This window comes from Argiope bruennichi, chromosome 4, assembly GCF_947563725.1.
Source record: "Argiope bruennichi chromosome 4, qqArgBrue1.1, whole genome shotgun sequence".
Classification (NCBI taxonomy): domain Eukaryota; kingdom Metazoa; phylum Arthropoda; class Arachnida; order Araneae; family Araneidae; genus Argiope; species Argiope bruennichi.
In genome coordinates, this window is record NC_079154.1 from 66,644,924 (window position 1) to 66,671,313 (window position 26,390).

The 26,390-nt window shown below is 30.4% G+C and overlaps 1 protein-coding gene across 2 annotated transcripts in view; it reads right to left on the reverse strand.

Annotated features, from left to right (window-relative positions):
* Nucleotides 1-550: 550 nt before the first annotated feature.
* LOC129965787 (protein still life, isoform SIF type 1-like) overlaps nt 551-26,390 on the reverse strand; it is a 284,431-nt gene continuing 258,591 nt past the window's right edge. For both annotated transcript variants that reach the window (XM_056079968.1, XM_056079967.1), the window contains exons 21-28: nt 24,284-24,325; nt 21,504-21,698; nt 9,880-10,000; nt 9,574-9,789; nt 8,311-8,429; nt 4,513-4,689; nt 1,736-1,923; nt 551-1,283 (exon numbers count right to left, since the gene is read on the reverse strand). In XM_056079968.1, coding sequence (XP_055935943.1) covers nt 656-1,283; nt 1,736-1,923; nt 4,513-4,689; nt 8,311-8,429; nt 9,574-9,789; nt 9,880-10,000; nt 21,504-21,698; nt 24,284-24,325 — 1,686 coding nt within the window. In that variant the 3' untranslated portion in view covers nt 551-655. The remainder of the gene's footprint in view (nt 1,284-1,735; nt 1,924-4,512; nt 4,690-8,310; nt 8,430-9,573; nt 9,790-9,879; nt 10,001-21,503; nt 21,699-24,283; nt 24,326-26,390) is intronic.

Genomic DNA, 26,390 nt, shown 5'->3' on the forward strand with positions numbered 1-26,390 from the left:
CTGAAAATCAGAACCCTTATGTCGACCATCGTGTAATTGGCATCCCGTTGCCTTTGCTATCGAAAATTTGATAGTCTTTAGCAAACAACAAACGCAATCTCTATACTGAAACGTTCGACCAGAAAAGCATCTTTCTTTTTTGATTAGGCGGACAGAATGATTCTTCAAATTCGGGTTTTCGAAATTTAGTTAAAAGACCAAAGGAATTTTCTCAAAGAATATTAGATCTCACGGCACTAGAAAACTTACATGCTTGCAATATCCTTTTCAAGCATAAGTTTTCATTTGCCTAGCTAAGTCAAGACCTGACGGGTTAAGAAACATGCATTCTTTTTCATTCTTACAAATCATATTTATCTTTGCCAATCTGTTCGCTCTTTCAAATTCCGAAAATTAATCCTTCTCCTTTGCATTTCTTTTTCTCAGTTTTGGAAAGACCAATCAATGCAAGCTGCTGCTTTCTCTTATGTAACTTTTTTTATTAGATTTTATTTTTGGCAGTGTTCTAACTTTTTGATTGTTCATTCTAAGAGATAATTTTCCTTTGTAATTGGAAGAGAAAACCAGTATGAAGAAAACATTCAGTCCGCCCTGAATGGGCTCAGTTACAATTTGAATTTTCCTAAAATTACAAAGGCATTGGTGACAGACGATGTTAACATTCCAGAGGAGGCTTGGCGAGTCCTGAGGAGGTGCAGTGGTCCTTCTTATATAGAGGGGCATTGCTGTCATAGTATTGCTGCTGTTGTTGCTGGTGGTGGTGATCGCGCCCTTTGACCGGATGGGGAAGAGTAGCGGACCTATCCCCTTCCCCCCTCAGCTTCCAGACTGGTGATCCAGCCTTATCGTGGGCTGCTTGAACATACACCAGTCCTCCTTTACCAATGGAATTCGAAGATCTCCCCAGCCGATGCTGGTGTTCTGAGTCCGACCGCTCCGAGGCGTCCATATCATCCATGCCATCAGTCACCGTCTTGCTGCGAGGAGTGTGGAAGTTCTGCTGATCGAGGTTGTCATAAGTCTCGGCCATCACCTCCTGTTGATCCATGTTGCCTGCTGAATGCCTCTGTGTCGTCTTAGGCCGTTTCTTGCCACTCAATGTCCGGGCCATACTGACCGGATTGGCACTGGATTCAACCCCAGATCGCCTCATCGTGGCGCTTCCTCCTCCACCGGACTTGTCTTTGGGAATGGGCTTGTTCACAGGCACTGTCATGTTACGCACGCTCTCTCGGATGATTTGCCGGATGGTGCGAAGGAAGGCGTTTCGAAATTCGCTGGTACTAGAACAAAAAAAGAATTTAAAAAAACCCGACCCAGTATTTTTATATCAGAATGAGCTGGAACCCTTCAAAAATCAATGCAAAAATTTTTATATTGCCGTACGATTTTTGTAATTTTGAGATCACCGTCAAAGCTTAGAGTAGCAGTAAAATAGGTGCGTTTAAAACTTTTAATTGCGATATAGATTATGACACGAGAAGCAACAATATGTGCGGTGGAAACTTAATTATTTGAATATTTCTTTTAAAATTAAACTGAAGAGAATAATTAGTTTCGAAAGACTTAATGCAATGCAAATTTTTAAAAAAATTTTAAAAACCATTATGCATTTATAATTAAACTGAATATTTATGCTAAGATCAACACACGCACAACCACACACATTTTTACCTTTGAAACAATTTTGCATCTGAAATAATTCAAGCGTACAAAAAACCTGACAATGGCTCACCTGTTAGATAACTGGTAGATCTTCTCTGATCTTCTTTGCAGCTGCGACCTGAGGTGAATGAGCTCCCAGAGAAAATGGGAATCTCCCTCCTTTACGCACCCTGCTCGTACTTGTACCTCCGTCACGGGGATGAGAACTTGGTAACGGATGATTTCGACTTCTGTTGAACCACTTTTACTGGAGCCACCCTGCAAATCAGCATCAGTCTTGTATATAGCAAATCCATTATAATATAAATGAAAACATGTTTCAAAAGAATCCCAACAGAATCGGAAAATTAATGGAGTATTGTTATCTGTTAGAAAGGGTGTATTTAATGGACATATTTAAACATGAAAGTCCAATTCTGTGAAATGTACGTGTTTTAAAAAAAGAGGGTGGACTTAACAGCTCTTTTCACTTGAGTTTATACAATACAGAAGCAATAGGTTATTTGAATTGGAATTATTTTTTTTTCAAAACGTCTTTTTATCATTATGTAGGAATTTTATATAAATCATTTTTTTTTTCGTTTATTCTGAAATTTACTTTTTTTATTCTAATTTTTCAATTTTGCTAATGCTTGAACAGTTCATCAAAACTGGACATTACTGTTTATTCCTAAATTAAAATTACTTCACGATAACATTGTAATGGCTTATCACTGTAGAGAAATATTCTCTATTAGTGTATGAAATACTTTTTTGTGTAAAAATATAGTCTCCTTACTTATAAACCTAATTTTTCCTAATCTAAACACCCAGTTTCAAATACATATCTTACTTCTCGAGATTAAAATAGCTCAAATACATATACCATTTTGTAATTTTAAATAAACTGTTGATGAACTATAAGCTATTTAAAATTTGAATTCTTGATGTTAACTTAGTTATCGTTTTTTTTCTGGTATATCTCACGATGCATTTTTGGAAGTAATTTTTTTATGCATTAAAATACTCAATAAAAAAAGCAAAAGTTGTGCATTTTACATGAAAGTATATTTTATATTCTTAATTAGTTTTTAAATTCATAAGTAAAAATTTTTTTGGATCGACATATAAATTTCAAGATAATTCAAGGAACAAGATTTGAAACACCGTTATTTCAAATTTTATCCATCAAATAGTTTTTAAAATATGTATCAATAACTAAAAACTTTCGAAGCATCATGATTTGAGGGGACATCTCAACTTATCGAAAAGGATTCTCTGGTAGGAATAGAAAATCCTTAAAATGGAAAGGAAAACGAAGCATGTCTTTAATGTTGTTTTAGATTATTTTCTTTTCTTTCTAAAATAAATGCTAAGGTAAGGGAGAGAGGCATACATGCGCACGATTCTACTCCGATCAGATTTCAAGCAAAATTTCATTTAAGACGAATGGGTGCTGCTTACCATTACAGAAATTATTTTGGAAAACTTTAATCAATGAAAAAGGCACAGAAGCAAAATATATGAAAAATAAACATTATTGAATAACATAAAAAAAGCAACTTCTTACGTGTGGATAATGTAGAGTCATTAGATATTTCCAAAATGCCATTTTTAAGAAATGAAACGAAAGCTTATTAACATTTCGGTTAACATTTTTTTAAATTTAATACGCTTTCAAGAAAAAGAAGATAAATGTCAAAACTCTTAAAAACGATTTAAACTGTCGTTTCGTGGAATTCTGAGCATAAACTCAACAGCATAATGTTATTTATTTTTCAATTATATCGGAATTTTTCAAAAAATAAGCATCTGACTTTAATTCTTCAGTTATACCATAAATTTTAAATTTCAATTTATTTTATAAATATTAATTGTTAAACTTATCTAAAATACTTGATTATTTAAAAAATATGACTTAAAACATTCTTTATTTATTTGCAATTAAATATAATAATAAAACTATGAATTTCGAATTTTTAATTAATCGTTTCATTTCTAATAACGATAAGCATAAAAAAACACAAATTTTTCTTAAGAGAAAAATTACTGAATTATTGAAATGAAAACTTGAATAAAGGTAAATGCTAACAGAATTACCGATTTATTATGTATGTATATATTGAAGCAGCTCCTGAATCTTTTTTTCATGTATTCGTGTTTATTTTGATCCGATTTGTCTCAGATTTCATATCTAGGGATTTCTCATGATGCAGAATTAGTTTTTAAAATAAAGGAGGATGGGGGGAGGTTGAAATAGGAAATTTTGAAGACTATGCAAATATAAATATGTAGATGGTCCATTATGTAAAATCAGTTTTACTTATTTTTAAAGAAGCGCCATACTTCTAAATTAGATGACATTTTTTTCTTTATTTTAATTTTTATAGATGATGAGTGATAAAAAGTTTTCCAATATTTTTTGATGGATTGTACAAAATATTTTTTTTTTTCTTCGCACTTCTAATGGAATTTGATGACATCAGAACTGAAAACAAAAATTACTGCAAATAATAAAATGCTGACTTCCGAACTTCCATTAAGAATAAAAGGCCATTAAGAATAAAAGAGTTTTTAATTTAGAATGAGCATTTAAAATTTTCAAAATTACTTTATTTTCAACCTCAGATATTTGTATCGACTTTCATGCTTTCGTTTCATGCGAAAAATAATACTACAATGTAAATAAATTTTTATTAAAAAAATAAAGTTTCTTAATAAAAACATTTTGTATAACATTTTGAAAACTGTGCTACTCATAAAGACAGATATTTTAAAAAGAAGAATGGTTTGCAATTGGAAAGATCAAGTGTTATTCGCAGCAATTTTCAACCGAAAGTGTTGTGAAACTCCAACTGAAAAAGTTACCATGAGTTTCTTCTTCTGCCTGATCCTCTCCTTGCAGAGAAAAACGACAGCTGCCTTGAAGACGAAGCACATGGCATGTAGCTCCAGACCCTTCTTGATCTTGCCCAGGAACTCGGAGATGTTGAGCCACTCCACTCCGCCGTAATACAGAAGCTCGCCGGGGCTCAAGTCAACATGCTGCAGAAAAGAGAAAATAAAATGATCTACTCCAGTTGTTTAGTAAACAACAGAGCAGCACAATTCAATAGTACAGGGTTGATCAAACTAAATTTTACCAACTCAAAACACTGTAATAGTCGTTCTATTAACTGAAATAATACGGAAGTTGAACTACAAGTATTTCAAACGATGCACTTATTTATTAAATGAAAAAAATCGAAATGTTTGATAAATTAAAAAGAGAGAGAGACATATAGTATTACGCAATAATTTTTATCTTTTAAGTAACTCCACTGTCAGAAATCCTCTGGAGTGAGATCAGATGATTGATAAATAATGGCTGATCTCTCTTTCTCTATAAAAGTCTATAATAGAAACGAATAATAAATAACTCAAATGGAGGAAGGTGCGCCCTTCAGTTTAGATCCTGGATTCGACGGCGGTCTCACCACGATATATTTCCTAGTTTCTCGTGAAAAATTTTTTCTTCCACGACATTTCTAGATTAAAGTTCGTGTTAGATTAGCAGATGGATTACATGAGTCGTAAATTGAGCTATTGTGATTGACTTAGGTACTAGTGATCGATCAGATAATTTTTTATAATAACCCATTTAATTTAAAATTATCAAGTCATAGTCATTTTTTATGTAAGAGGAAAATTTTTATGTAAGAGGTATTTGGCTGATAAAAATTGTAATAAAAAATTCATCTGCCAGTAATATGGTAATCTTTGACACCAGCACTTTCTCACATACTCTTTATCAAATGTGCTTCCTTTCCTCTTCCTTCATATAAAAAGCGTGGATAGTGGACAAGACCGTAAACATAAGAGAGCTCAAATTTTTATTTGCGAAATCTCGCACACAAGTGTTTTGCGTTTTCGTAGTATAATAAAGAAAAAGCATGCATTTTGGACGTTTTCTTCCAACCGATCGAATTAAAATTTTGACACATAATTATTCTTTTAGTAACATGATTAAGTAATAAATTATTATACTAAATTATTTAAATATTAATTATATAAACTATTATACTTAATTATTTAAATAATTAAATTTCTTGGTTACTGTATTTACACGGAGCGAATGCTCAAGCCAAAAAGGCTGTCAACTCGTAGACAGATTTGGTTTAAAATGTGTTATGAATCGACACTTTAGTTGTTATAACTGTTCTAAATTTTATCTATCTTTCTCATTACAGTTCTAGTGATTGTGTTTACTTACAGAAAGAAGGACTACTTTCTTGTGAATGGATTTCATTTAAAATTGAATAGAAAATGACGAAAGCCACATATCGAATTTCATACATCTAACTCGAAATTTTTTTGCGTTATTGCGTTCCCAGACAGACATTCCATAAATTTTTGTATTCATGGAAGTCTGAAGTGTAGAAATTCGTCAAAATCAAAATATCAATTTTTTTGACGTTCTAATACTTTCTCTTTGTATATTTTGCATACAGGAAAGTAAAAAAGACATTTTCGGATCAAGATCGAAGTTTTGATGCTTTACTCTCTATCGTCGGGTGACTCCATCATTAGACTAGCTTTAGAAAGTAAGATTTTTACTACTTTTTCTGATTTTTCTTCTTCTTATTTTCAATGCTTTTTAATTTTTTTGAATCAATACTTTTTAGTCAATTTTATTTTTCTTAACCTATTCAGTTTTGCATTTTTCTCTTTTTGATTGAGTTCAATGAAGTAATAGATTTTTTTCATAATTGATTCAATCTTATACGCATTTTTCTAGTTTTAATCCAAATTTAGTTAGTATATAAACATATAAAATAAATAGTGAAATAATTTAAAATATTGAAATGAGTTTAAAAGGATTAAATATCTTGGAGTATAAAGTAATTGTATGTACAAGATAATTTTTTTTTCTTAAAGCTGCTTTGCTTAGCTGTACATTTCCTATTGTAAGTTGAACTACTCTTTTTATTATTAGTTTCATTATCTTTGTCACAATCCTAAGAGTATCAGAAGACATTTCATTATTTGCACGTTCATCTCTCTCTTTAAAATCCTTCATTTTTCTTCCTTTCACTGGTTATTGACTAAACTATATTGCTCTTCATACCTGTAGGATACAAGTATCAAAATTCTTTATAATGGTTCTCATTGGAATATCTATTTTTTACCTAAACTTCTCTTATTGATTATTAAATTAGTAAAAACAATAACGACATTCAAAGTTGTATAATTACTTAAGTTAGCACACTAACAATTTGTCTCAAAAATATTGGGCATATGCAATATATTCAACTGAAATTATTTTTATAACAATAACGGTCTTTAATAATGTATTCTAAATAAATGTAGAATATTATCTAAAGGATTAGAAAAAAAAAAACTCGTTCCATAATATCTATTATAGAACATTGATGCTCCAATTAGCTTTGCACAAACGCTATTTTTTTTCTAAAATATTGAACTCCTAAAGGAGGTAGCAATTAATGAATGTAAAGATCATTATGTTAGTTATTTTAATTTTCATCAATTACAAAATCCTGAATTAGTAATGAAAATATTATTAAATTATCAAATTTTATTAAATTTCAAAAACTTTAAAGTTGGTAGCTATGCATTGACCTAACTGAAAGATAAATAGTGTATATTTTTGATCACACAAATAGCTAATAAGAGGAAGAATTATGAACTCAAAAAATAAATATGTGTCTTTCATTTTTTTTTAGATTTTCAAATCGTTAGGGAATGATAAATTAAATTATACGTAGGTTGCCCATTCGTGGAAAATATTGAAGTGAAAAAAGTAAATAATAATAAGAAAGTAAATAAATAAATAATAAAAGTAGTTTTTGCTTGAACGCCCTGAAGAATGTTTCAAGCTGCGATTACATTTATAACAAATAGAATGTCCACTTTAATCATAGTCCAGCAGCTAGTTGCTAAACGTTAGAGTTGGCGTATAATTCTAGGTGGAAAATGCTTTAAATGTCGTAAATACTTATATTTTACGCCAAAATTGAACTACTGAAAAAATTACGAAATCTAAATTTTTATGTAGTACGCTGGTTTTATTAGTCACAATTAACAAAATCTTTTTTGGCCTACTAATACTTTAAATATAAACAGTTCCACTTTCTGCGACCACAACTGATCAAGTTACGAACTTTTAAATATCACTATTTCAGATCATTTCAACGGCTACCTCAAGAAAGATTATCCAACCTATGGATTCTGTTTCCTATAGGCAGTCACTGATTGGTTTAAATTGATGAATCTCAAAGATTCACAACTCGATCAGCCTCGATTGAGAATAATGTAATTTTTCTATTTAAGATGTTAAAATGCCAAAATTATTTCTTAAAACATGATGAATATGAGAACCGTATAACAATTTAAAGCTCGTAATTTTTGGCAGTTGATATAACTCGAAATATAATTCTTTATGTCGTTTAAAACATTTTTCTATCTGGAAATTAATATTTGTTGAATATTAACTTTTTGAAAATTAGCTGTTGTACCAAGATTAGGGTGGACATTCTATACATAAAAGATGATGCATTAATTTCACTGTATATTTCTCAACAAACTTTAAGATATATTCTTATAAAAATACAAATCATGTATCAACCAATAATTTCACAGATAAAAAAGTGAGTTCTTGGTCCTTACCTGCCTAGAGCTCTTGTAATGCTGCCTGGAGAGGTGATCGAAAATGGCGCCGTATTCTTCATGAATCCTCTGCATCTCGTTGATATGCTCTGCTACCCGTTCCATTCCCTTCAGAGCCTCTGTAAACATACAAGATCTCAGATTGCATTCTTTCTCACTTTTTGAGGAAGTATTTTAAGATGACAATTTTGAGAAATTGTAATGCAATGCTCAGACGTTTGTCATGAGAATATAATATATTCCACATGTTAACTGAATTTAATATCTTAATATTCTTTAGTTTTACTTTTATTTTTCACATAAAGAATATCGATAAAATTTCTCTAAAACACAAATGTTACATGAAGAATAATCCACAAATTTACAATCAAATAAAATTTGCTGAAAACGATTGAAGTATGGAAATAGGAGATGAAGTTTATTTTGCCATCTGGTAATTAAGATAGCAAATTAGTAGAAACGGTATTGAAAATTCAAAGCATGCTAACGAAAAAGTATTCGTTAGCAGACTTAACCAATTTTCTATCTTTTACGTTTGATCATTTTATTCAAGTAATATCATGTCCACTATAATTTATTATCCACAATAAACCTCTTGACAATAAATATATCATAACAGACATGTTTACAAGGAGAATTAGCATCTATCAAGAAATATATTCGCTAAAAAAAAAAAAAGGAAAGAAAGTACCTTTTTTTAGTATTTTTTGAATTACATTTATTCTATTGTATTATGCAAGCGCTAAAATCGCAAATTACTACTTTTCTTAGTTTTTTTTTAATTATTATTCTAAAGAATGTTTTTATCATTTTCAGAATAAGCACAGATATTTAAATTCCTTTTTATATTAAATTCAGCATTAGATCCTTTAAAAAAAATCAAGCTCAAGCATTTATATTTGCCGGGATCATTTTTCAGAAAGTGTTGGGGGAGGGACTCCACAGTCGTTTGATTTTAGATTAAATCGTAGCTTTAAAGCAATAAGAATGCTATTTTTGGACCGAATTACACTTTAAACAACAATCAGAAGTCGGGGACTGAACCGGTATTCCCTTTTCACAATTTCACTCTGTTATTGAAAATCGATGATGTTAGATATAACGTCACCTGCTATGTCAAAAGTATTGGCAGACTGGCCCAAATTTACATCAAATCGTTGACAGAAACGAGCATCGAACTTAGGACCTTTAAACCTTAATGCCGGGGCTCTGCTACGTGGTTCATGGGACACTGCATCATTTCAGCTTCAACAAGATCCTTACCCGAGAGATGTAGGTGCTCTTGCGAGTTGGGGTCAGTGAGATGCTTGAGCTGCTGCAAAAGCAGCGGGTACTTGAGGATCCTCTGGATGGGCTTGATGAGGTAGGACTCGAGGGAGAACGAGTGCTGGCCCTTCGGATTCCGAGACTGCAGGAACTCCAATAGGGCTGAGTTGCTTTCTCCAGCAGCCGGGCATACATGGTCCTTGTTACGGAGGCCTGTTTCCGAGAGGAAGGCGAAAACGTGTTGAATAAAAATGCAACAGTAATAGTAAAGACAAACCAGAAAGCATTGGGAAAAATTCATACCTTTACATTTACTTGGATGTAAGACTTTCTGAGCTTTCGAATGACTAGCACAAAAGGAACTGTACAATTTGAACTGATCGGCATAGTAGAGAAAAGAATTTCCTAGAGCGAACAAAACATTCTGAAAAGACAAAGATATTTCAGTTAATTTTTTGATTTGAGGGATAAAAGAATTTGATCCACTTGATGAAACAGAGGTAAATAACATGGTAGTATCAAAGAAAAAATCGGATTGATTAAAATGAAATTTTCGAGAACGTAAATTCGTACATGTTGATTTATATAACGTTTAGTAAAGAAAGGGCTAGATAAGGTATTTTAATTTTATTTGTTACAATTATGATAGTTTCAGGTGAAATGCAATTTATAAAAATAGCAAAATATTAATATTTTTAAGTGATTTTTTTGTATCTTTTTTAAAAAAAGGATTAGAGCATATTTTTAGCTCCCCCCCCACACACACATATTGTTACAAGCGTGAAACAAATTATTACCTTCAGTTCAAGGGAAAAAACTGATTGGATGGTAAAGGAATTTTTAGACATTTCATAATTTATCAGTAATTCAAATGTGTGATATTTATTTTATTTATCATTATTATTTAGTTTTTCTTTCTTATGCTTAATTACTTTTATCGACTGAATTTTCTAAAAAAAAACTAAAAGAATTACTTATATACTGATTACTTATTACCTTATTACTTATATATATATTTAAACACAATTTTTGAGTATTTTGTGGCCTAAGAGAGAAGATACTTTTGAATTTTTAAACTTCGCTTTATTCCCTCCCGGGAGGCATAATTTGCATAAATTATTTACAAGAAACATGGGCGAAACTGACGTCCGTTCACAAGTGATACAAAAGCAGAAGAGACAAATATTTATCCCCAGTGATTACATAATGTGAGATTCTGATGGGGATTTCTTTACATGTGTAGATTTGGGTTAGGGAATTATAGGTATATTTTAAAAGAATTCCCTTAGCTTGACAGATTTTTATCCTTTCATTCGGAGCTTGAGAACCGATGATTTAAGCATTTTTACAGAGCTCGTAAATCATTAATTAAATAAAAAAAGATGAGATTGTATCAGAAAATAAGAGAAAATTTTAGAATGAAATTAATATGGGCTAAATTAAGATAAAAAATGGGAAATTAATTGAGATTTAAAAATAAGATTAAGGCATATATAATATTCAATTAGAATTCAATCTGTTTATATATAATTAACTTTTTAATGTAAGTTAAATTTTTGATCCTTTCGGCATATATTAAGACAATAACTATTTTTATGCTTATGTTATTTAATATATGTAAATTACTTTTGATACCGAAGTATGAATTTTTCTTTTAAAATGCACATTGTATATTTCATACTTATTCGTACATATATATATCTCATACTTATTTAATGACATGATATTCAACTAAAGAACATATTCAGAATTGCAACCATTTAACAACAGGATGTCATTTCTGCAGTTTGCATGGCTGAAACGAGTATTGATTTATAATAGACTGTGAATGTAAAAACCTATAAAAGAATTGCTAAAAATGAAGAAAATATTTCAAAATATTAAACTAAGGTTATAAATATCAGAAATAAAAAGATGATTGTTTTCCATACTTAAGTTAAATGGTCCAATTAACTTATCTCCAAAGGTCTAAAATTTCACCCTCCAGAATTTGTTTTGAATCCTAAACGGTAATTTAGGGTTACATTTACATAATTTTTGAATAGTTTTTAATGAAAACAAGTCTAACTTCTCAAGTGTTATTCTAAGTTGTCAAGGACTTTCTAAAATGCCCCAAGTTTTAGACTTAAGTTCCAGCATTGCCGATAACTTCCACCTTGCTACCAACCACTTTCCTCCTTAAACATATTAAAGAAATCTAAAGTGGACACTTCTTAAAAGTAGAGCTATTTCTGAAGCAGGCGAGTCTAATTTTTTATGTCTGAGTGGCGGTCTGTTTTTTTATAAATAATATGCCAGAAGTAGACCATAGGAAAGTGATGTTATCTGTTCACTTATATCGACACTCTAATGATTTTTTCTATCATATTTTTGACGGACATATTCTAGAAAAACTTTTTAAAATGGTATTTGTAATTGATTAAAACAAGATTTATTTCTTAAGAAAATAATTTTATCACTTTTCCTTGGAGAAATATTTTAATATTTAATGAAATTAATTTCAAAAACAATTCTTCGAAGCGAATATAAATTAATTATCTTGAAATGCTTTTGATAACGTACATTTTATAATGAAATCAAATGCAGTATGAAAACAAAGAAGTAAGAATAAAGACATTTTATCGAAGTATAAATAAAATTTAAGATAATTTTGGTCTATAGAACATTTTGGAAATGTTTTATAAAAACAACTTGTTATAATTGTAAATTTAAACAAATTACAATGGCTATTAATAACGTTGTAAAGAATTCAGAAGTGAAAACAATTTTCTGTTTATTTATTGTATCCTTTATCCACCATGCTTATAGAAATAAGTGGGAGTGGCCTCTCTAAAGCTTTCTTGCATGTTTTTTAATAAATATATCATCCCTCTACCGCATTCAAAATTGTGAAGTTTGGATAAGGTTGCTCTCACAAACAGTAGTTGCTAAATATCGACATTTGGCGTAAATTCAGCAATTTTACTAAATATATCGGTTGATCCTTGGGGATTTTTTGGCTATTAATTCCTTGATGCGGATAATAGATTCTGAAAATCGAATTTATGTTTTAGACACGTTTTTACCAATCGACTGAAATCAATTTTTGACACAGAATACAACTGTAATCATAAAATCTCATTCCGAATTTCATGGATTTAAGCTTTTGCGTTATTCAATTATCACGTTTATATGATTATGAAAACAAATACCAAAAGAAAATCAATTTTTGACGTATTTGGTTTCAAATTAAACAGTTATCTAAATTTAGATGTTAAATCTGTATACCAAATTTTATCTATCTCGTTTTCTTTGTGTTGTAGTTATCGTGTTAACTTAAATTTGGACAGTCGTACAGACACACTTTTCCTGACTGATTTCGTTTAAAATTCGTTACAAATTTAGTGTCAAGACCATATACCGAATTTCATTCTTCTGATCAAAGCGTTGTTGAGTTATCGTATTCGTAGCGTATAGCGTAGACAGACACAAAGAAAAAGATGTATTTTTTTGAAATCAGGGAGATTTAAAACTTGGAAATTTATCAAAATATCGCGTGCGATTTTTTTAGATGATTACAATACCTTCTCTATATTTCGTATGTGAGAAAGTAAAAATGAAAAACATGCACGTTATTTAAAGGGAGGATTCAATTCCAGATGAGACTTAGTATATTAATAGTATCACTTGAGGACGTTCACTTATTAAATTATCAACATGCCGTGTGAAGTAACGCATTTGGTAAGCGATGCATGAATCACACGTGCCTCACAAGGAATCTTTTTCTTTTTTATCTGTAGCGCAGCGACTGTTCTTACTGGCCATACCAATGCATAATAGCGGGCAAAGCATTACTTTCCGAACGAAATAAGCTACATAGCCTGATGTTTATGACGTTTTTCTTCCTTTCTTTTTCTTTTTTGTTGTTGAATGCTATCTGCTGAAATCGGGCTCATTCAAGAAACTCTAAAATTAATTATCCTCTTCATTCGATTAGTATTGTTACTGATTTCACCAGATTCGCTTATAGTGGGTGTATGGTGTGAAAACACGATCAGCAGGCCTCAGTAGAAAATAACGACGGCGTTTACTTACCCAAAGAACACGAGTATACAGACGAGACAAATACAAAGACGACAACTATATACAGCCGAGACGAACATACAGGACAGCACACAGAAGCATTCTACAGCAAACAATAGCCCACAAGTAGTAATCGACCACAGCACACAAAGCGGTCAGACAGAATCCAGAAGGAGAGGGGATCCTTGGAGCTTAGCTCTACGGTATCTCCAAACGGCTGAATTTCCCACTGTCCCTCACTTTAGCTGTATCACTCACTGCCACATGACTGACTACTCTACCACGACGCGACGCTGTTTTCACACTAGACAACAGGATGGCACACAGCATTTCAGCACTCGCTTGAGCTCTACACAACACTGGCACTCAGCTGTTGCTTCGCTATCCTTTGGAAGACTCGTTACTTGTCTACGACACCGACTACGCTTCAATTCACCACCGTAGCTTTATGGTGGAGGTTTAGGAGAGCCCGCTTCGTTCAGAAGCTATCTCCTGTAATGGCGGGAAGTTGGAGTAATGTAGCTTGGCGTTTCGTGAATGCCAGGGACTTTCTGTGGTCCTTGGTAGTAGGTTCCACCACCACCGTAGCTTGAGACTGGCGGCCTTTTATAGCTCCCGGGAGGCGGGCCTAGAAGGTTCTGGCCGTATCTCAGTTCCTATTAGTCGGATCGTTGAAATTTTTGAAGTTTCCAGCATTATCTATTTTGTCGCCAAATCGCCAACCGGTTGCCAAGTTTTTCGCCAAGCCCTGGGATCATTGGTTCGGTAGCCGAGCAGCATCCACTACCGATGATTAGAAATCGGTCTTTTACTTGATATAACTAACCGTGCTGGGAAGCAACATTACACGTTTGTAACAATATATTATCCATTGTATACTGAACTAAAATTTGTAGCATGAACAATTTTATATTCTTCTGCTTTGCTTTTTCCTATGTTGCCAGTAGAATGTAAATGCGAAAAAACAGGTAGAACAAATACATTCGTGCTCTGGATTATGCAAATTCCGCACAAATCTGTTTGTTTTTTGAGTGAATTTAATCTATGAGTCATCGTGCGACACACATGTTTCACATTTAAAAATGTTATTTTTGGCTACTTTAAAAAAAATGATCTTTTAATGAACATTATATTAATATATTTTATGAATTCGCATGTTCAATTTGTATGTCCCAAAAATTTACTTTCCGTGTCCTAGCAGATTCTTTGTATTGTGGTGATTAAGAGGAACAACTAGTCAATTCAGTGAATAACCTTCCAAATTTCGCCATAGCCTCTGTACTAGTAAATTTTTAGAACTGTCAATTACGACGCAGTATGGTAGTATCATAAAGGCCCTTCCTGCATGGGTTGTCGAATTGTTTTGTTATTATTATTTTGAATTAATTAATTTCAAATTAAATCAACTATTTGCAAATATTTCTATTGAAATATTAACAATTTTTATGCATAAAATAAGTACTCATTCGCATAATAAATGAATTACGGATAACATTTTAATTTGTAAATAGAATAAATTATTAAACAAAAACTTTGCTAGTGACAAGTAATGATTTTAATAATTACTATCATTGAATTATCCACAATAATCTTAATTTTGAATTAAAATAACTATAAAATTTCTCTTTAAATTCATGAAATAAGTTAGAATCACACATAATGAATTAATTTATTGACTATATAGGCAAGAGTTCCAAAACTGAAATTCTGTTTTCTCAGAAAATCTCTTAAAGAAACATTGTTCTAGTGAATATATACAGTCTAATTTTATCCAAGATTTCAAAATAATTTTTTGCTTCTAATGATTTTATGATAATTATAATTTCTGTTCTTGTATTGTGTACTTAAGTAATATATGCAGAATCAAAATTTAAATTAATTAAATTAATTAAAATTCAATAGATGCAATGAAATTAATGATAAAAAAAGAGTCTACACTAATACTATATTAATAAATACTATATTATAAATAAAAAAAATGTACACTAATTTTTTTATAGTTACATAACTGGAATTTTTAATAGTTATCATTAAAATTATTATATTGGCAAAAATTAAATTTTAAGTATAATTCAATTAATCATTTAAAATGGATGAATATTTCTTGGATAAGAATAATTATTAGTGGAAGAAAATTTTTTAATAAATCTTTAATTTAAAATTAATCTCTTGAGTTGAAATGATGAGTCCAGTTCATCATTATCTTTCTTGAGCGAAGTAACAATAGCCATCTATACTCATCAAGAATTATTGAGAGTTAATGCTTTTCATGAAAAGTTTTATTTAAGAAAAAAAAAAGATTTTTATCAAACATTTTATTTACGGAAAAGCGTTCTTTATGAAAAAAAGATAATTGTTATTAATCATTCCTCTTAAAAGCAAGAAAATTAAATTGTCTGCCTGAGCAGTGCTGATTGAAAATAGATTGCAGTTCAAGTTAATTAAAAAAGCCCATACAGGATTGAACCCTCTCCGGATGACTAGCAGACATTTATGATACCATTCATGTCGTTCTTCTTTTGACCAACCAAGACAGTTTATTAGTATATATGCCAAATTTTTAAGGATTACGTTTTCTTAGAAATGCATTGCTTTTGCGCTTTTATATTTTAATGAGTGAACATCCTAACGATATACTTTTAATAATCTATATGTAATCTCGAATTGAATTTCCTAATTACTGCCTTTACTTTTAAGTCCATTTTAAGAATACAAGTCCTTGCTTCCCCTCATATGAATGGAAATCTGCTATCTGTCTTCATATATCCGATGAAGAAGCAATGAGAATGTGATTATCGGTTGAAACATTAGTTTAAGTGAGAGATCAGATCTTCGTCTCTTTGATAGAGAGTCTACATATGCCGTTGAATATAAGGATGTAATTTTGAAGCTCTACGATTACTGCTCTAGGGGTGCTGTTGTACGATTTCATTTTATGCGTGACTACATGTGTTTACGTAGGGTACATCAGGTAAGTGAATTTCTTGGGAGTGAAAATATTTATTGGCTGAATGGATTTAACAGCCAAATTTTTAGAGTTGAAAATGTAGAATACATCTGAGAAGCCAATGAGAGGCCAATTACTGCTCGCCCTTTCCTTTAAAACGATTATTAAAACAGTTGGTCATAGGAGTCATTTGAACTCAAAAGCTGTTTTATTTTCAGTATAAATATATATTATGAGAAATACATAAGTGTGAAATACCACATTTCTTTTTTTATTTGTCCTTGTACCGTTACTTTTCACTTAATTTAGTTGCTGTCTGTTTTATAGAGTGCCAATACTGATATATTCGTAATTAAAAATGATGCTAGAATGATATATTAACGAAAAAAAATTAGGAACAAAAGATGTTATAATTTTCTTATCCATGATATCTTGTCACAAGGCTTGGAAGATGATCAAATTTCCTCGTCGCGATATATCGTCGAAGATAAATCAATATTTCTGGATATATTGTGACTTTTTTTATTTAGTACAATAATAAATTATAAATAAACTTTGTTAAAGTATTGACTTATCAGAATTTCTCCAAGCATTCATTCATAAAGTAGGAATGTTCAGTTATCTTGCTACTTTCATTGATATTACAAATATATTCGCGTTTTTCCTTCCAATGAAATAATCAAAACTTAATGATATTAAATTCATTTCAATAGATAGTGTAGTAGCCTTTCGTTAGTTAATGCCATAGTTATATTTGCAATTCTATATATATCTTAATATTTTATTTCTTCAATAACAGAGTAATTTTTAAAATTTGTTTTTCTTTCATGCTAATTTAGAAAATTTCAGTTCTTTTCGTCCTTCATTCACCCCCCCTCCCACACACACAAACGATTATGCCTTTCACACACTAAATTAAATAGTTTCGATGAATCACGAATTTGGAATCTTATGTCTAATGTCATGAGAACATAAATTACATGAATGAATAACATATTGAATAACATTATGTGAAGTAATATGAATATAATTTATGTCATTTATAATATTAGTTATATGAATAACACAAATTTTTATTTAAAATGTATTAGCTGCAGATTTAGTTTAAATATGCAAATAGAATTTTAACTCAGTATGTAGATAAAATTATTGAAACGGAAGAGACTTCAACATAACTTAAAATTTTTGAAATTAAAATATAGTAATTCCAAAATGTGTATGAATGTTAAATATAATAAAGTGTAAGTGCATTTATGAAAAAATATTGCAAAACGTCTAAAATTTTAGAATTTTTTTTTCTAAATTTCTAAAATTCTAACACAATTAAAGTAAATGGATAAATTAAAGAGAAGTGCCCTCCTATACATGATCAGTAATATAAAATCAGCAAAAACAAAACTTACAAAACCTTTTTATATGTTTATCTATAAAATATAATAAATTTTTTCTAACAAAGATTATGAGACTGAGTTTTGAATAACCTTATATAGTATAGCGCAATTTTTATTGCATTAAATAAACATATATTCATACATGCAAATTGTAAATAAATAAATATTGGCATCATTAATAAATAAAGAGAATAATATTGAAATTGAATTCTAGTAATTATGCTATTGGAAAGCTCAAAATAAAAATGCTTCTCTTTAAAGAAGATATAGTATATGATCTCGTCACAGAAGAAACGCTGGAACCGAAACTCGACATTTGATAGAGCTATTATAAAGTTATCCATCGAAGATGGTCAAGTTATCCCTGTAACATACGAAAAAACTTGGGGCGAACTAAAAAATTCACGAAAGATCAAATCTTAGTAAATTATTTTTACAAAGAAAACTTTATAATATAAAAAACTAAGGAAAGAAGATGAATTGAGCGTTGATTTCATCAAGAGTAAACAAATCGACGAATAAACATGACGGCAGGATACATTTAAAAATGTAATTAGCAACAGTGTTTTAAAAACAAAAAATATATGCATCTAATTGCAAAAATAAATTTTGTACCTATTGTCATACGAAAAATCTCGTTAAATCTGAATGCGCTGGCATTTTAAAATAAAAATATAAATCTAAGAAAATATTCAAATAAAAATAATCCTTCCGTCAAGTTAAAAGACGATAAACCCGCTTTCTCGTTTCAAACGCAATCGGATGTAACGGGAAATGTGTCATCAAAAATTAATTATGCCAAGTATTCTTTATACGCCAATAGAATCTCAACATACAGCTTGTCTGGCAGTAGATCTCACATCTTCAAACCCAAACATTCTCCCACAGAAATAAATTATAAGCAAACGAATTCAGTATTCGTGACGAATGGCTGTAAAATTGCCAATTCAAGGTCAGGGCAAAGTCCTACTTCGAACTAAAATTTCAGATGGAAGCATAACGTTCTTTTGAATAATGTTTTATACATAATAGAAATAGAAACAAATTTATTATCTACAGGGAATGGTTGCAGAACGATTTTTGAGAAGAATAAATGTAAAATAATGCAAGACGACGAAGTGTTTTTGAAGGAAAAATAAATAATTTTCTTTATGAAATTATTTCAAACAATTCCGAAAGTAAAATTTCTGCCCATATGGCATTTCATTGCGAAAATAAGAACTGTTTAAACCTTCGGCACAAGCGACTTGCCCACAAAAATTAATTCTATTAAATTGTCCATTTCGTAACATTTAACAAACGGTATCAAAATCGAGAACTGTAAGTATAACACTTCAAGTGAAAACTGTTTTAAATCAAAATTAACTAATATGCCATATCCTAAAACAGCTAAACACAGGGAAAGAAAAGCTCTCGAACTGGTACACTCTGATGTTTGTGATCCTCTTCAAAATTTAAATAGTGGGAAATCATATTTCCTTACTCTTGTCGATGACTACAGCTGGCTCTCTATAATTTATTTGTTGTGAAGGAAAAGTGAAGTATTTACGAAATTTAAAAAAAAAAAATACATAGCTGTAACAGAAAATAAATTTGTGAGAAAAATGCAAACGTTGATAATAGAAGTTCGATATGTTTCAGCTACCAATGCTGCTCAAGAAACTATATGGCTAGTCAATCTAATGAAAGACAAGTATTTACCACAGTATCTATCTGTCACAATCTATGAGGACAATTAATTATGTATAAAGCAGTCACAATCTGAGAAGCGTCATTTAAAAACATATAGGCGTAATTCATTACATAACGACATTAACATTTATCATCTGAAACATCTTAAAGATATTGGTGTGATCGATCTAGAATGCTGTCAAAGCAAGAACATGCCGGCAGATATCCTGACAAAACCATTACCATGTCTAGTGTTTGAATATCGATTTAAAACTAAAAACTCTTCCTTTAAAAAGTAACTGCCTAACTGTTTATTACAGCTGATAGATGGCGTTCTTAAATGAAGAACTCTGCAATGTAAAAATATACAAACATCTTCTTGTTCATTTATTATTTTTTTCATTTTATATGTAATGTGTACGTTCTTCCTTGTGCTCGTCCAATATATTAAATAATGTTCCTTTCGTCTAAAAGTCTGTCGTAATGGATTTATTAACAATTGGATTACTAATATTGTCATTTTAGATGCCTATCACCGCAACAGAAAATAGAAGATAAGTGAATTATTTTTTTTTCACACATGCCAATCTATAAAATATTATATATATTTTCTGACAAAGAGTAGTATATGTTGGTAACAAAATGCAGCTCAGGTTCGAGTCCCGGTTCGGGCATGGTTTTTCTTCATCTGTGTTCTATCTGTGAGGTGTGTGAATGTGCCCAGTTTGTGTAAGCGAATGTGAAGCATAAGTAGCTAAGACGTTCTCTTGGCCCTAGATGGCTCTACCGAAAAACAAGAGACGCTCTCTCGGCTTAAAATCATTGACTTAGTCAGGGGGCTTGTCTATGATAAGTGCCATAAGAAACAACAACAGCAACAAATGCAAGAATAAAGCTCAAAAAATATAATCAATTAATCTTTCCTGTCTCCCTATCGTTTAATTATTAATTTTAACGCTAAAATTAATATTTATTTTAAGCAATAAAAAATATTTTCACATTTATTTCTTCCTCTAATACAACAAAACTTTCTATTTTGCCGCTTTCAGTCATTCAGGTTCAGATGCAATTCAAGCAAAACTATAAGTGCTCTTGGATATTGCTAAACGGAAAGGAAATAAAATTCCCCAAAATTTTCACTCTAAATATTTTACTATATATGGAGCAGCAAAGGATTATACTAAGGAGATTCAAACTTTAAAAATACTTTTAAGGTATCACAAAAATGAAAAAAAACAAATTATTATCATCTTTCAGAGAGTATATAAACTTTAATGTAAATTTGGAAACAACCCCTTAGCAAAAAATGTCGTCAAATATCTCCCGATGCAATCATGATATATTAAACAAAATTTGCATTTCGGATAATTTTTCTATGCGAAATCTATTCATGATATCAGAAAAGGGTGTTGCCATAGGAAATTTTAAATTTCGCACAATCTATAATATATAGGTAGTCCCCTATGAAAGTTGTATAAGCATAATCAGTTAGTATACGTTACTAACTTAAGAAAGGTATTTTAATTTTCATATGCAATGATTGACTGCAGAATAAAATTGGGTGGCTCCTTTTTTTTTCGCACAACGGTTACAAAGTTTTTAAATAATTCAGAATTTGATAAAACTTTAGAGAAATAATCCCTAAATGACCGGCTTCATTTCATATTTGTTATCTTTTGTGGATCGAGATATCTATCAGTTCTTGAGATGATTTTAGAGGAAAATTATCTTCATTTTGAAAATCAGTGTATTCATAATGAATTGAAATATCTAAAATCTGCGTTAGTAAAAGATATTTTTCGTTCTTTTCATTATTTGTATTTTGAGATTTATTGACGGGAAACAAAATAACTGACCTTGAACTGTGCAGGGTGGTCGAACCTGTGAAAATCTGGCTCCGAGTTGACTGCCTCCTCCAGACTCTGCAGGAAGACCCTCTGGAACTGGACGATCTCCTGGATGTTGCCAAAGAGGGCGTTCACCTCGGAGTTGGACAGGAAAGTTTCCTTCTTCATTGGCTCCAGGTAATGTTCCAGGAGGCTGTTCAGGTGCTACGTCAAACGAGAAAGAAAATCAGAACAAGAAAACAGTAAGGTAAGTTAATTTGTTTCTTGATGTGCTTGCCGAATCTAAATTTTTATCAGCTCTGGCACAAATTGTAACAATGACTCTATCCACAAAATTCACGATACTTTAAGTTTAGAATTTCGTGTAATACGAATTTTATTGCGAAGAAATAAGATTTTATTGTGATATTTAATACGTGAATTAAAATGGAAATAACAAAATAAAGGAATAATTTGATAATTTAGTGAAAAAGCATTCATAATTTCTAATTATAAAATTTTTATGTAATTAAATATTAAATATTATTTGTTACAATTAGTGTAATTCTTTTGTTGCAGTAGCATTCTTAAAACTTCTGCAAAAGAGATGATTCCTCTGATTTAAGTTAATCTTATTATCTTATAACTAAGGTTTTTGTGTAGCGAGTCAATTTAGCACGATGACATTTGCAAATTAAGTAATCGATCTGTGAATTATTATTTTGATACCTTTAAATAAAAATTCTCCCGTATCTGTCTGTTGGCATTTACAAACACACAATTCGTTTTCCTCTTCATTTTTTAAAAATTAAATTTGATTCTCGTTGATGAGCATATACTGTTTTGAAAAGTTTAGGATAAAAACATAGGAAAAAACATTTTAAATACTTGAGCTCGATTTTTAAGTATTTATAGGGCATATTTTATTAAATGTCTAATACTCTAAACAGTTCTTAATATACACAGCATTGCGTTTTAAAATGGTCAAAATTAATCTATCGGAGTCTCTTTTTTGAGTTCACTTCGGTATTTCTGAATATGTTATTCAAGGCATTCGCTGCGAATATTATTACAGTTGTCAAAAAAATCCTCTGTAACTTTATTATTAATTATCACATCTTCATAAAATGGCTGTCAATAGAAATGTCTTAAAGGAGCAGGATTATTGAGTTAGACAAATTAATTAACTGAGTTAATGAACATAATTAATTAAGTACGATTTCGAAATTTTTCTGTTACGGAAATTGAGAGTTTTCATTCATTCGATTCAGCAGGCATTTTTATGCATGTGCATCAAATTTCGATCCGAAATTTTTGAGATATATTTAATTTTATTTGCTGAAAATTCCACCCAAAAAAAAGAGTCAACTCACCAGGAACCGGACATTACGTAAATCTCGGCTTGTTAATAGAAAAATAAGACTTTTCCCATATTTTTATTCTCAGGAATATTAGAAAAATGAACAACACGATTCAGATTTATCTTTAATATGAGTATGATTTTTCAAACTATAAATATTTTTGGTTTTTACGTAAATATTGTAGCATTTTTATAACTTTTAAAATCAAATTATCGTTAAGACTTTTTAGTTGATTCCGTTTTAAGAAATTTCAAACACATCTTAATTTTCATGGCGAATGAAATCCGTTGTTTAACCCATTTCTTTTTTTAAAAAAATCGCTGGTCCGTGAAATGGATATACCATAACGATATTTTAAGCCAATGAAATGATCAGTGTTTATTGAAAGGAGGGAGTTTTATTTCCAAGCGGAAACGATTGCTAATTGGACGAAAGATTTATTAAATTTAAGAGGAATATTTTATTATGAAAAATATTACACGTATGATTTTTACAATAGAGATTCCCACATTCGTTTTAAAAAAATCATAAAAAAATATTAAATTTGTGTCATTTATGTACTTATTTCATGATTTTATGAAATATGACAATTTTCTTTAAGCGAATGAAAAAACTTTTAAAAAATGTATTACAGTTACCGAGATATCGCCGAAAAGTACATACTCATTTAACACTGAAAGTGCCATCTTTCAAAACCCTATAACTCTCAGAATTATCGTCGCAATTCCATAAAATTTTATTGAGAGATTAATTTTAAGACGATAAATTGATTAAGCAAAAACAAGAAACATTTCGAGATAGTGGTTAATCAACCAGTTTGCTGTTTGGAACATACACGTCTCCACGAATCATTTCCATCGGCATCAAATTCGTTAAGATGCTATAATAAATAATAAAGGTTACAGAGTTGATTCATTTTTTTTGACGACTGTACCCTTGGATAAAATAGCTGAAGAAGATAGTTCATACTATTGATTTAAATTATATCTAATGGTGCATTTCTAACTGCTTATCATTTTCCGAAAAAAGTTCATATATTAATTTTTTAGAAAATGTCTAATTTCCTTTCTGTTATTTTAAAATCGCTACATTTTTTATGCCAGCGGATTTCTTAAAATATAGAAAAAACTAGCATCTGCAGACCTAAGTAAACAATCATTCACTTATGTAAATGGATTTATGAAGTATATGTTTTAAATAGAAATATTTATTTCCTAATAACAATTTATACAGAGCTGAAGAAAATTTATATAATTGTGATCAAAATTTCTAAGGCATAACTTGATCAAAAGAAGATGTGAGTAGAATGTGGAGAATGAATGAAAAAGAAAAAAAAGTTTTTAAAAGTGTAAATTGCGCTTAAGAAATAGATAAAAAAAAATATTGGCAATATGCAGTGCATAAAGATTTTGTCGTGCTTTATTCAGAGTGGTTTGTTATTTTACTAACCTCGCCGTGGTGGGCACGCCCGTCACATAGAAAGCACAAATTCTGAAAACAGTAAAATGATGTGTATGAGGCCCCCAAATTTTCATTCAAAGAGAGAAACAAATTTCATGCATTTTCCACATCAAGAACAACTTTCTCACGAGCTATAGAGGAGAAAAACATGCCACTTCACAAACATGCACAAAAAGACTCGCTCAAAAATATCAGGCTACAACAAAAACTTCACAAAAACACGACGACAAAAAGTTTGCATACAACCTTCTCAAAAGTTTTTTTTTTCCTTTTCTTTTAGCGACATTTTACCTATCTGATCTTACTCAAGTTTTCTTCGGATAGAAGTCTCCCTACACATTACTCGCTTAAGCAAATTTATTTTTTGTCGAAAGTGGATACTAATAAGAAAATATTAAAAATTTATCTACGTAAATGTAAAGCAAATTAGTAATAATCTTTTCAACATGTAAGTGGCAATGTTTTTCATAATCTACTATTTCCATTATTTGAGATTTCACCAGTATGAATGGTTACAATTTTTATATCTGTTCTTGATCAACATATTCATTAAATTACAACATACCAGAATCTTTTACAAAGTAAATTTAAACATTTTAATTTCACAATATTTTCAGAATATTTTTTAACTTTATTTTTTACCTATTTGCAGAATACGGCATTCTTTATAAAAATAAGTAAAAGAAAGTCAAGAGGTATTATTTACATAAATTGTCAAGGATATATTGTATAATACGATACTTAATCATGAATGGAATACATGATGTAAAATGATGTTTGTTCATTCATCTGACTGATTTTAAAAAGTACAAAAAAATCCGAAAATGAGTAAAATTGTTTATCATTAAATGCTAGTTCTCATTTATATTAATTTTGCTAAAAATCTTTGACCTCTCACGAATTTCAATTTAAATTAATGTGGAATAAGAGAGAATAAGATATGGAAAAACATATAAATAAATATTTTTAGAAATTCAAAAAAAATATTTCAAGTTTCTTTATAATTTATTTGTGATGCAAATTAATTTTAATATCTTGATGCAGAAATTGACATGACGTTTTTTTCTCCCTCTTATTCCATAACGATTAACAAAATTAATATTTCATTTAAGGGATTCATTTTCTTCCGAATTTAACAATAAAAATATGCATTTATTTATTTATTTTATTTCTGTGAATAGAATTTTAATTCTTTTTGTCTCATAAAGCCAAGTTTTAAGCAGCAATGACATCACTTTTTAGCAATTAAAAAAATGACACAAAGCGATTTCTACACCAATTCATGTAAGCCAGTAAACAATCACGAATTCTACTACACATCCATTGGAAATAAAAAAAAGGTACGAAATAGTAGAGTTCAGAGATGTAAAAATAAAAAAAAGATATAATAAAGGATTTTTTTCACAAAAAATAGGTAAGAAAGTAAAACAAAGAAAGAATTTGAAGACAGATATACTCTCAAACACTACTACACTTATTTACACATAAATAATAATAAAAAAATATATTAGAGAGTGCTACGTTCCAGATAAAGAGTTCTGAGTGACTGTTGCAGGGTTTACCTTTTGCATTGCATCCTCATACCACTCAACGACTTCGCTCATGTGCTGCATTAAAAATGGGACAAGGAACCAGGTGTGAAAAACAACACGCACATTTTACACACACAGTTACACGCTGCAGTGGGACATTTTTGGCTGTTCAGATGCCATCTTGCTTTGGGTCAATTCTTCGAGTCAAAATTGCGACTCGGCTACGATCAGATTTACAAAGAGCGCGGCACTATAGGGATCCTGATGGTTAGTTGCAACACAAGGCTTCAAGAGTGCATTGATGCATAAGCATGGTTATTTAATACAAGCAACTTTAATTAAAAGGAGGTTTCTATGTATGATAGTTAAGCCTAATTGCAAACGGTGCAAGCAAAATCGGATCTGAATACACCAAAAATGATCACACAAAAGCTTAAAGATATAAATAAAAAGAAAGCAATTGGTAATTACAACTAGGTATGCGATGTCAATTGAATGATATCGTCCCTTCAATTTTTGTGTTTTTATTTTCGTTATTAAAAATATTATACCACTATCATCAT